The 12,198-nt window shown below is 38.1% G+C and overlaps 1 protein-coding gene across 1 annotated transcript in view; it reads left to right on the top strand.

Moving 5' to 3' along the window:
• LOC139152239 (protein eyes shut homolog) overlaps positions 1-12,198 on the top strand; it is a 116,625-nt gene that overhangs the window by 91,197 nt on the left and 13,230 nt on the right. Inside the window, exons 80-89 of the mRNA XM_070725381.1 lie at positions 175-288; positions 490-603; positions 809-925; positions 1,758-1,874; positions 2,788-2,901; positions 3,536-3,652; positions 4,136-4,249; positions 4,591-4,704; positions 5,209-5,322; positions 7,727-7,840. Of these exons, the coding sequence (XP_070581482.1) occupies positions 175-288; positions 490-603; positions 809-925; positions 1,758-1,874; positions 2,788-2,901; positions 3,536-3,652; positions 4,136-4,249; positions 4,591-4,704; positions 5,209-5,322; positions 7,727-7,840 (1,149 nt within the window). The remainder of the gene's footprint in view (positions 1-174; positions 289-489; positions 604-808; positions 926-1,757; positions 1,875-2,787; positions 2,902-3,535; positions 3,653-4,135; positions 4,250-4,590; positions 4,705-5,208; positions 5,323-7,726; positions 7,841-12,198) is intronic.

The raw sequence follows: 12,198 nt of genomic DNA on the forward strand, positions 1-12,198 counted from the left end.
TTCTTTTTATCATATTGACTTATTATATTTCTCTTTTCGTCTGGTGTTGCCTGACATTGTACGTTTTATTGAAGTTAATAGTGTTACATTTACCCAAATACAACAAAGTGTTTTGGTGCATTCCACCTGGTCATCATTATCATCAATCCTCTTTCCTTTTCCACTGTGTTTCAGAGCGCAACGCATGTCAGCCCAATCCCTGTCTCAACGGTGCCACCTGCACTGACTTCAAGACATACCACACCTGTACATGTGCCGCTGGATGGACTGGAACCAACTGTCAAACTAGTATGTATCACTCTCATTTAGCCATCTTCTTGCCAAGTTCATTTGATAATGCCGTAAAGTCAAGGAAAGACCATTCGAAGACCACCAAAGCATATATACTTACCATCTGAAGGTTGAAGCTTTAGGCTTTGTTGAAGGAATTAATTTTGTCCTTTTTCACTCTCACTTTTTGTATTGAAAAAATCTTCTGTTGAATTTCAGGACTTGATGCATGTTCTCCAAACCCATGCTTCAATGGCGGCACATGCAATAACTTCTTCACATCCCACACATGTACCTGTCTCCCAGGATGGACTGGTTTCAATTGTGAACAGCGTAAGTTCACAGTTTTTTATTATGCTCTGGAATCATAACCAATATATAATTGGTACATTTTGTAGAAGTTTCATATGTTTCAAAATTTTACAGAATATTTTTTTTACAAATTTGAAACAGAGAAGCTGTCAAAGTTTATACTTTTCTTTGATGCACATACCTTCAAGAATACATGTTTCTAACACTCTTTAATGTATACTTTCAGCTGTTGACCTGTGTAGTGATCCTAGCCCGTGTCTGAACGGAGCCACCTGTAACAACTTCCAGACTTATTACACCTGTGAGTGTCCACCAGGCTTCACTGGAACAAACTGTCAAACTGGTGAGTAGAAATTGTCAGCACACTAAAATATTTTGTCCTTTTCAAATAGAAGAGAGTACAAGTTCAGAAATTTTTTAAATTGAGAACTGTAATTTATTGATCTCCTTAATTTTTTTTACTCTCCAAAAAAAGAAAAGGTTTTGTTTCTCATACTCATATGCGTGGATCTAGCATAACATCAGCCTTGTTTTCATGTTCAATCATAAAGCTTGTATGTACTAAATAACAGTGTATTAAACACATCAGAATATATAATGTTTACTATCTGAAGGGTCACATTTGCACAATGTACAGTTCTGAAGAGTTAAGTTATCACTGTCATCATGCCAGATGTCAGAATTACCATTGCATGCAAACATTCCTGACTTGGTTTTTTTTTCATATCGGGAGCCAAATTTTGTAAACTGGAAAAAAAAGATAAAATTTGATTTAAAAAATAATATTTGTATGAGAAATAAACCTATTATTTTAGGGGGCTGTAAGTCACATTTGTAAGACATTAATATTTTCAAATCTTCAAAAGTGATACATATTTGCACAAAAGTTGTTTCTTTTCTCTGTATTACTATATCTGGTGTCTGCTTATTCTGAAATGCAGCATAGGCACCTATGTAGTTTATACTTGATCACTAATTTAAAACCACCTGTGAAAAATGCTGGGAAACTACCAAGCAGCAGATATGTACATTTATCCAGTTTCACAGACCACATTGCATCAAGAATGAATGTAATTGGTCATCAAAATGTTCAGCCCAATGATTGCTAAGTTGTAGTCCATGAATTTGCAAAGAACCTGACAGCCTTTGTTGGTGTCCACATTTTCTTCTTTCAGAGATCAACCTGTGTGAGCCAGTAAACCCCTGTCAGAATGGCGGGCTGTGTATCAATGCCAGGACCTCATACACCTGCCAGTGTGCAGCCGGATACACCGGTACCAATTGTGAAATCCGTAAGTTGAAATATTGGTCAATGTTTTCCAAGTTATCAGGGATTGTAACAGAGAATTGACTTCTTGACTGGAATCTGTAGATACTGTCTTACCTGTTAACCACTTAACCCGTTGAGCGCCGTAATGCTATTTTTGTTGCCTTTATAAAATATTCCAGGTCAAATTTTTTTTCAGATTTTTGCTAAAAGTTTGATAAAAAACTGTAGTCATTGAAATATGATGTCCATTTGGTCCAAAATTATAAAAAAAGTTACAGAAAAATTTATGAAAATCGGTAAAATGTTCCACTAAAATTTTGGTGGGAAAAACTACAGCACTCAAAGGGTTAATGATGGTACAGTCCTATTTGACTCCTGAGGAATAGAGTATAACAAGAGTTGAAACCGACAAAACTGATTCAGTTGAAAACTCTGTCCGTCTGAACTCAGTAAGAGGAGAATATTTTGGTCAGGTGTTGATCATTTTAAAGTAAAAATATGCTACCTAAAGACTCCTGCATTTGTTTTTTCAAGTGTGAAATTGTGCTTTCCACACATCCTGCAATAGGTCTCCTAATCTGCTAACTGAGTCGTGTAGTAGCTGAAATCAGCAATGGCAATGGTTCTACTCTGGAATAAAAAAGACATGGTGCTCTGCATGCGGTACAAACACAACACACATGTAGAAATTCATATGGAAATTCAAGTACTCTTTTGTGCGTCTGTTTGTTCTGTGGTCCATTCAAATTGCGGGTTTGACCTGTTGACTGATACATGACCTGTGCAAGTGTATTTGCAAATCTTATTAGTCATGTCTCCAAAATTTGACTTTTTACACTGCTTAACAGACAGTTTAGAGGTGGCAACAATTGAATCATACCACAGCCACAATCTGTTCAATTTGACTGACATATTCACTAATTTGCATACCACAGCCATTGATCAATGCGCCAATGGACCATGTCAGAACGGTGGAACCTGCTTCAACTTCAGAACCTACTACACCTGTCAATGTCCATCCCAATTCACAGGCTACAGCTGTGAAACAGGTAAGCTTTTCAAACTATTACTGGATAATAAGTTGATTGAACATCTTTGTTTTGGAAGATGTTTGCATCTTTTCTGGGTAGATGCATCCTGGTGATTATAAATTGTCAGTACTTGTCAATGATCAGAATACCAACATTTCTGTCTTGTAAAAGAAAAGTGTTAAAAGTTTCTCTGATGTGAATTGTAGTGTAGAAGTTCTTGTTGCAGTTTTCGCCAATGGTATCTTCCCGATATACTAATGATCCTGTGTTCAGAATTGTCATCAGTTCAACTAGCTTGAATCAACGAGATTACAAAAAGTACATCAGAAATCATTTCAATGTAAATTGATCACTAATTAAGGTAGTATGCCCTTTGAAATTGAAAGACTTAAATTTTGCTCAAACTTTCCTTAGGAAGACCTAGAATCATTGACTTTCAAAATCAAGAATAAAAATCGGGTAGATTCATGCAAAATTTGGTACCAAAGAAACAAAGTAGTAGCCAATATCTCCTGACAGTGTAGGTCCAACTTTATCCTAGAAAACAATTGGATTGGTTCAAACATGGGTTGTGAAAGGGTTAAATGAAAGGGTTAAAAACAAAGCAGTCATTTTACCCTGTTCATGTGTTTTTTCATACGTCCATTGACAGAGCTGGATGCGTGCTCACCAGACAATCCATGCAAGAATGGTGCCACCTGTAACAACTTCTACACCTACTACTCGTGTTCCTGTGCTGCTGGCTGGACAGGAACCACCTGTGAAACACGTAAGTATCCCATCATTCGGTAAAATTACCAATGAGATGAAATTTTCAATAAGATTATTGATAAGATACGTAAAAGATTTGCGCATTTATGTTGTGCCTAAGAGGTCCGGGTTACTGGAATTTGATATGTGACTGTAATGCCCATTGCCAGACACCCAACTCACAGTTTGTCCCTGCAAGAGTTCATTAACTTGCAAAATAAAAGCAACTGTAGCAGAATTCCAACTCAGATAAAAATACCCAGTATATTTCAGCATTCTTCATGCATTCTTTAGAAAACTTGTATAGTTTATTCATAGATAGACAACGTAAATATTTCTGTATAAGAAACTTGCATTAAGTGTTGTTGTGAAAGTTTTCCCTCATGTGAAATACTTTCCACAGGCACTTTTTACTTGCATGTAAAAAATCAGATATAACCTTCTGAGCAGCATTATATTGCCAGAGGACGTTGCCGAATAATTCTTTTTTTCCTTTCTACAGCTCTTGATGCTTGTAATCCGAACTTGTGTCAGAACGGTGCCACCTGTACCAACCATTACACCTACTATACATGCAAATGTACACCTGGATGGACTGGTACCAACTGCCAATCAAGTGAGCATAAATTTAAATCAATAAGTTCTGAAGTTTAGTTTTTCTCCAACATATCCTATTTCTGTACTGATTGTTGTCTCAGAATTGCACAGTGGTGAAAAACAAAATAAAATTGTTGTTTGATCTTTAAGAATCATGATTTTGATCTGTCAACTATTTTCATAATAAAAGATATCTTTTCATATTGTGTTAGAAACATTTCATCTCGTATATAATTCAGCATAATTAGTGTTTTTCGATCGAATCAGATCACGTCATTAACCACTTGTAAATTTTTCTGTATGAGTTAATTATTTCTGAATCTGAATGTGAATTAAATGGCAATTCCTTTTTCTCTGCAGGGATGACAGCCTGTGATCAGGACACATGTCTCAATGGTGGTTCCTGCGTGGATTACTTCAGTTATTATGCTTGCAGCTGTGTGCCTGGATGGGAAGGTACCAACTGTGAACTGCGTAAGTGTCTGTCAACTCAAGATTTTTGTGTTGACGTTGCTATGGTTTGTTCCAAGCTACATACAATTGATCGTGTCAAAGAATGACATGAATGTCCATCTGCAGATGCCTTTTAATGTTAGCAGGTGGCTATGTATGCAATTGTTATATTTTAGACAATGGTATACGATGAGATTGTGAAAGCTACATTCTTTTATCACATGAATTATACCAGTTGTCTGGCTGTGAAAAAAGGAAACTTCAATGGTTTAAGCTGTTCATCCCCTATATAAACAGTAAATGATGTCCACATTTGTCATTTATAACAATTAGTTTGGGCCATACCATTGTGGTAAAATGGGTAAGGATTTCACATTATCATTGGAGGGGACAGATGAGGATCTGACATTTTGTTTCAACTACCAAGATATGATATTTTGTTTCAGGCTGTATACAGAGCGTGAGCAGTTTTATCAGTTTTAACTTACTCATATTGTATTCGCTTTTTTTGTCTTTGATAATCAGCTGTAGATGTATGCAGCAGCAGCCCCTGTCAGAACGGTGGAATCTGCCAAAACTTCCAGACTTCCTACACCTGTGATTGTCCAGTCACACACATCGGAACCAACTGTGAAATATGTAAGTAGCTCGGAAAAAACTGCCATTTTTTCACAACCATTTTATTTCTAGATTTAGTCCACCACCACCGCACTTGCTCTCTTCAGGAGAGCAGTAAAATGTCATCCAGATGATATGTTGAACATTTCAAGACATATTGTGCAAAAACAGAAAGAATTTGACCACAGCATTTTCATGCCGCAATTTCTTGTGTGTGTGAAAAGTTGAAGTGTAACATGTATTATGTATTATATATATATATCATGCTACCAGGCGCCATTCTGATTGGACGAGAGCTCATTCCACCGATGCTAAAATACTGTTTTAGCACTGATAGCAGTGCTAAAACGGGCCCCTAAACCAGCATTTTCGAAAATTGCCCGGTCGGTGCATTTGAACGTACCTATCTAAACCATAGACCCTCGAGAAAGACCGAAACTTTGTTCCAAAGACAGAAGACCGAATTTTGATACACAGGTAAAGTGTGGGTCTAATAACTCACCTCTTGGTGTAAATAAGTTGGGATCGATGATGAAAGACATCTCTGAAGCAGCACATTTGGGGTATGATGCACACAAATATTAGGGCGACAGCGCACCGTGCACTTTTCGGGAGTCGAGACGCGATATATCCTAGTACCACTCTTTAAAATGAAGATAGTATTCGTTCATCCACAAATAAATTGACACTTCCTCACAGTAACGGTATGTCAGATATTATTTACCAAAGTTTGGGCTATAACAGATCGGGATGTCGTAACGATGTAGACCAAGAAGTTCAAAATAACAATGGGATGACTCCTGGCGACTGCGACGATATTTGACATCAAATGCAACGAGCAGTGTCAGCGTCCAGCTCTCCCTGCATCGGGCAACACACTCAGAATCTGCACAACTGTTCATAACATTTGCAGTCATCGCAAGTCTGGATTATTTCAAAACTGCTTGTTTTCTGGTACAATTAACGTCCAAATTATCCATCAAAAATAGATCCTGTAACTTCATGTGTGCCACCACTGAATGTCGCGACGGTATGCGGTAGGCTTACAGAATGAGACAAATCTATTTTTAGTATGCCAAAAAAGCCAGGACTAAGCTTATTGTTCTTATGTAAATCTACGAAAAAAATTGTTACTTTTTTCTTTTGATTTGAACTCTTGACCCATTTTCTGTGTGAGTGCAGCAGGTATTTTTTGACAAGTATCGTTCGTGTTGCATGCGAATAAAATGCAATGTCGATATGGACGTAATGCGTATTTATCGTAGGATACTGTGTGCCTGTACGGAATCCCAACTTATAAAAATGCTCGGTCTCGGGCGCAGAATTTCCGACGTTCGATCTCTCAGACGTCCGTTTTCTGCATTTGGCGCTTAGAATGATGAAAATACCCAAATTAGACAACAAATACACGCAAGTTGATATAATATAATAGTAATAACCCCCTTCGCAGTCGGGTATACACTCGATTTTGGTACAATTCGCTCCATATAGCACTCGCCTATCGGCTCGTGCTATATGTCGCGCATTGTACCAAAATCTCGTGTATACCCTCCTGCGGCGGGGGTTATTGCTTAATTCACCCTTTATCGTGGTCTCACAATCAGCCAGTGTACACTGATATTTGGTCAGGATATAAACCTAAATACGGTATTACCAGAGACCATCTTCACAAATCATCAGAGGATGAACTTTGTCTGTAGGAAGCAAAATCAGTGACAATTCATGGCTGTCTTTTAAAGCCGCAATTTTCCATCCCAGGTTCTCGCATTAGTGGAGTTCTCCTCCCAGTCAAACACTTGACCAGTACGATGTTTGATTTCTATAACATTAATTACACAAACTGATCTAAACCTTTTGTCACCTTTGCTAATCCTGCAAACGGAGTTTATACAAGCATTTGATTGACGGTCGGTTCAAATCGCCAACGGTTCTTGATTCCCAACCACCAACGCTCGAATTTCCTAAAAAAGTGTCTTCCAGTCTCTTTAGAATTTGAATATAACCACATAGTTCAATTGGAAGCAGCTTCGCGTTTACCGCTTGGCAGTTTGACTGTGTTTTTGCGGCTGGAGAAAACTCAAAAGTGACATTTTCTTGAGCGTCTGCCCGCGTGTTGCCTGTTTGGTGTCCACTTACACAACGAACGCCGCCATAGCTTCACGTCCTTTTAAAGGGAGGCCCCGCCTTTAAGGGGCAGTTCTCAATCCCTGATTTTTACATGAGTTCCTGTTGACATTGAGTACTTACATGGTATAAAACCCTTTGTTTTTTCCATTGAAATATTTATCAAATTAATCAGTTTGCTTTTAGATAAAGCCGGTAAATGACCTGGTCCTGTAAACTTTGAAAGAAAGGAAAAACATTCATACTACATTAAGTAAAACTATTCATCGTTGATTTGTTTTTCTTTTTCATTTTTGAATAGTCTTGGATGCTTGTGACGGAAACCCTTGCCTGAATGGTGCTACCTGCACAAATCTTTATACCGCATATGCATGTACCTGTGTGCCTGGATGGACTGGCACAAACTGCCAAACGAGTAAGTTCTTCTTTGTTTATTTTCAGTCAGTTGGTTTTCATTTGACTCTAGATTCCATTTTGATGCACCGTCAGCGTAATATTTACAGTTCCCCCAACATGTCAGTATTCACAACACTTAGTGGTGATCCTAGTAGTCGTTAGGGATAGATTACACTTAAACCCCCAAAAGAACATTTGTTGTCCATATACAAATGTGCATGTCTACTTTGGGTGATTTCCGATAGGGCTGTGGTATTCTGATTAAGATGAACCTGTTGTTGACCTCTCCAGCATCCCCACATTTTTGTACAACCTTGTGATGTTCTGTGACAAAGTTGGAACATTTCATTTGGAAATAGGGATGAAAGATTTAGACACCATAATTGCTGTGCCTCTTTACTAACATCAACTTGTTGTCTCCTCTTCCCTCCCCTCTCCTGCCCCTCTCTCTCTGTATCTCTCCATCTAACTTTCAATTAACACGCTTTCCAAGAAATTCACACCAATGAGTGTGTCAGTGGACCGTGTGAGAATGGCGGTACATGTTCTGATGATACAGACAGCTATTCATGTACATGTCCACCTCAGTGGATTGGTACAAACTGTGAGATAGGTCAGCAAATGTTGACTCATTTTTGCAAGAAAAAAACAAAGCATGTTTTATAACAATGATAATAAATATGTTTTACATTAGAGAGTGGCTGCATGATGGCTTTTTTCTGGTGCATAGACTAGAAAACTAGCAATATCTGTGTTTGCCAATGAGTGACAAAGTCGTACTGAGGAGGACATATTACAGCTTCAAAAGCCAAAAGATTTACAGTCCTGTGCTATGTACATGGCAATTTTTACCACGTTATGGCACGCCTAAATTGGATGTTCGTGTGTTTCTGGCATTTTGTTACATTCCCAGTACATCAGTATCATTTGCTGTCAGTGCTATTCAATATATGTAAAGCTGTTAGATTTTTCATTTCTCCATAGACCCTTACCTTAATAGCAGTGGAGGTGCAATTACTGCATGTTTCAGCAGGGTCTTATAACTGGATCCTTTCACTCACTATAGGAAAGAAAGGCTGGTCATAGTTTTGCAGCGTAGTTATTGTAAATATTTGCCTCATCACCTTTTGTATGATATTGTCGGTCATACCAAACATTTCGGATGTCTATGCACTTCATAAATATGATGCATGGCTTAATATAAGCATGCAGAAAGTTTTTTGCAGGTTTCCTCATTAAGAATGTAACGGCTAGTAAATGTTTTATGTGCACTGAAATGAGGAGTTAGTTTTCTGAAGTCCTGTACACTGCACTGCACAAGCTTCTAGCCACTCATAGGCTATTTTGCAAATGCAATGTTTCTGACACACTGTACCGGCTGACTTTGCGAATGTAGATTTCTTGAGGTTTGCAAGCTAGTGCATGTACATTTCACGAGTCTCATAACTTTCAGTTATTCACTTCAGCTATAGCACTAACAAACCAACTGAAACAACACACTGTATACTCACTAATTATTCTCTCTCTCTTTTCAATTCTCACCCATTCACTTTCCTCCTAATGTTGGTTCTCCAGCTGTACACATCAACGAATGCATCAGTCAGCCATGTCTCAATGGCGGCGTTTGCAGGGATGAAGTGTTCAGTTATAATTGTACCTGTCAACCAGGGTGGTCTGGAACGAACTGCGAAATAGGTATTGCAGTGATTGCCTGAAAAATTCACCAATTATGCAAAACTGAAATTCAAGCAATGCAGAATGTCAGAAAAGAATGCCTATTTTGAGAGATTATTTCGTGTTGTAGATTCAATTCTTCTGTACAATTGGTTCAAAACGACTTTCATCTAAAAATGCAAATTTTTTAATGTTTATCTTTTGTAGACAGAGTGTGCAATCACCAAAAATGTATTTTCAGCATAAATTCCAAACTCTTCAGAAACCACCAAGGAAAAATGTACATTTGTCTGAATTGTTTCAAGTTCGGCTTCTTTGCTTGAGTCACCAAAAGACTGTTGAGGTACACCATACTAACCCTGAATCTATCTGAATTTGTCTTCCAATTCTTCTGAAATACAGCTGTAGATGAGTGTGTGAGTTCTCCATGTACTAACAATGGCACATGTCAAGATCTAGTCGATGGCTACATGTGCGCCTGTCTGTCTGCTTGGACAGGAACACACTGTGAAATAGGTATCTATATAGGGTGTACAATCTCAATATCATTGTGCCTTGCCTTGCTTTTACTGCTCATATCCCTGGAGTAATGTACTGATATACAAAGGTTTTAGAAGGTGCAGCTTGGGCTAAATCTGCGTAGTTTTGCCAATACTGTTTGATCGTAGTCTTTCAGGCTGGTGATAGGCTTGCGTTTTTAGGAAATTGGTGTCTGCATTTCAATGGGTAGTGCATTCATAGCTGTGTTGGTTATTACATGGTAAAAAAAGATCTCTCCTTTTGCCAACTGATAGATATGCAGGGTGCTTCTCATGCTTGCACATGTTCTGTGGTGTCTCTTTGGCCTAAATGATGTGCATGGAATGTCATGTATCATTGAGAAGTAAACAGTAACTTGCTAATCACGGCATTAATATATTTTGCATTTATTTAGTCATTTATTATGTATTTGTGCAGTTCATTTATCCATTCATTTCTGAATATGTATGTTTGTCAGATCAGGTCAAATCATTTTTGTCAAATTTTTAAGTTTTACCAGTTTTTACAGAATAGCTCCTTTGTGATTTCTCATTTTCCAGTGTTAATGTGCTAAACTGTCTGTTGAACATTGAAAGTTAATTGAACTGATTGATTGAGGGCGCTTTCTTCCTTCTCATGATTGATAATTAATTGACTTCATTCATTGGTTGTCATTGATATAATGCAGCCAATCATTGCATGGGTATCCCATGCCGCAACGGAGGCACTTGCCGCAATCAAATTGATGGCTATCATTGCACTTGCCGAGGGGGATGGACAGGTGTCAACTGCACCTCAGGTATCCAGGCTGATAAAAAATGGACATTTGACATGCATGTCTGACTGCCAAAGGTTTTCTGTGATTTCACAGCATGATAGTGCATGAGGTGTGTTGGCCCAAACCGCATGCATGCAAGGGAAATGTAATATTTTACGAGATCAGAAATACAGTATGGAGATGAAACTGTTAATTCAGACTTCTTAACGTCCGCAGTTTGTTTTCAAATTTGTTTTGTGAATGCGTCACTTTGTCTCATCTTTCCCTGTGCCTGAAGATCTTAGGTACCACATGTGATGTATTTTCAGTCATAGTCTCACTCTGAGATCTAACAGAAGCTCTGAAATGTGGCTGCTATACTAGAAAAGTGTGTTGCATGATGATTGAAGTGTCTGTGCGCATATTCAAGCAAACAAAACAACAATTATTGGCCAACAAAAGAATTTTTCATAAGTAAATGTCTTGGATTTCACTTCAGCTGTAGGATATACAAACTAGCCATGTTGACTCAGGCAATACTCTTTCTTACCCCTTATCGCATGCAGCCATTAATGAGTGCGCCAGCAACCCATGTCAAAATGCTGGCGCATGTATCGATGAAATTAATGGATACAGGTGTGTCTGTACACCTGGCTGGACTGGATCATTCTGTTACATAGGTATAGAGTGGTGTGAACTTTTCGTATCAGTATATGTAAACTTTGCCGTCCCTGCCGTAGTTGCACTGATAGAGACAAGCCCAACTGCGTTAGTTTCAGTTGGAGCTTGGTGTAACGGAGGATGCACATTTGTCTCTTTATGTTTTCTGCAGTGACATTAATATTTATTTAGAATTGATTTTGAAGTGTGTAAGCAATTGTGTTGAAATTACACATTTCCTGGTAGTTTAGCAAGATACATACTGCTAACAGAATATACTGTCCCTTTGTCTGTTGTCTTTGTGCTTGTTGAATTACACCCACTCACATTCCAGGCTGCACTGCATAAAGGCCCGGAAAATGGTAACATCCACATGTACTTGCATAGAAACCCCCAAAGGTCATCCAGCAGCAATCAGTGTGTTGTAGCTAATTTAACATACGTTACCACTGATTCAAAAGTTTTATCGCAAACTCATGAAAATTTTACACATTATGTGTACCAGTGTGTTAGCGTAAGGTCGACTGATGGTAATTTCAAGAAATTCCTGCATTGGCTCAGAGATTCCAGAAATGTTAAAAGCTACAAAGGCATCCCCACAGCTAAACACTAATATTAAATGTTTATCTAATCAAATCTGTCACATATCACTGACTGATGTTGAAGAAAATGTTGTGTTTTATGATCATAAAATCTCTCAGGGTTTATGCCAATATGGTGAGACCATAAGAAATATGCAGGAAAGCTGAAAATAGTTAAGTTGTCCA

This window comes from Ptychodera flava, chromosome 15 (genome assembly GCF_041260155.1).
Source record: "Ptychodera flava strain L36383 chromosome 15, AS_Pfla_20210202, whole genome shotgun sequence".
NCBI lineage: Eukaryota > Metazoa > Hemichordata > Enteropneusta > Ptychoderidae > Ptychodera > Ptychodera flava.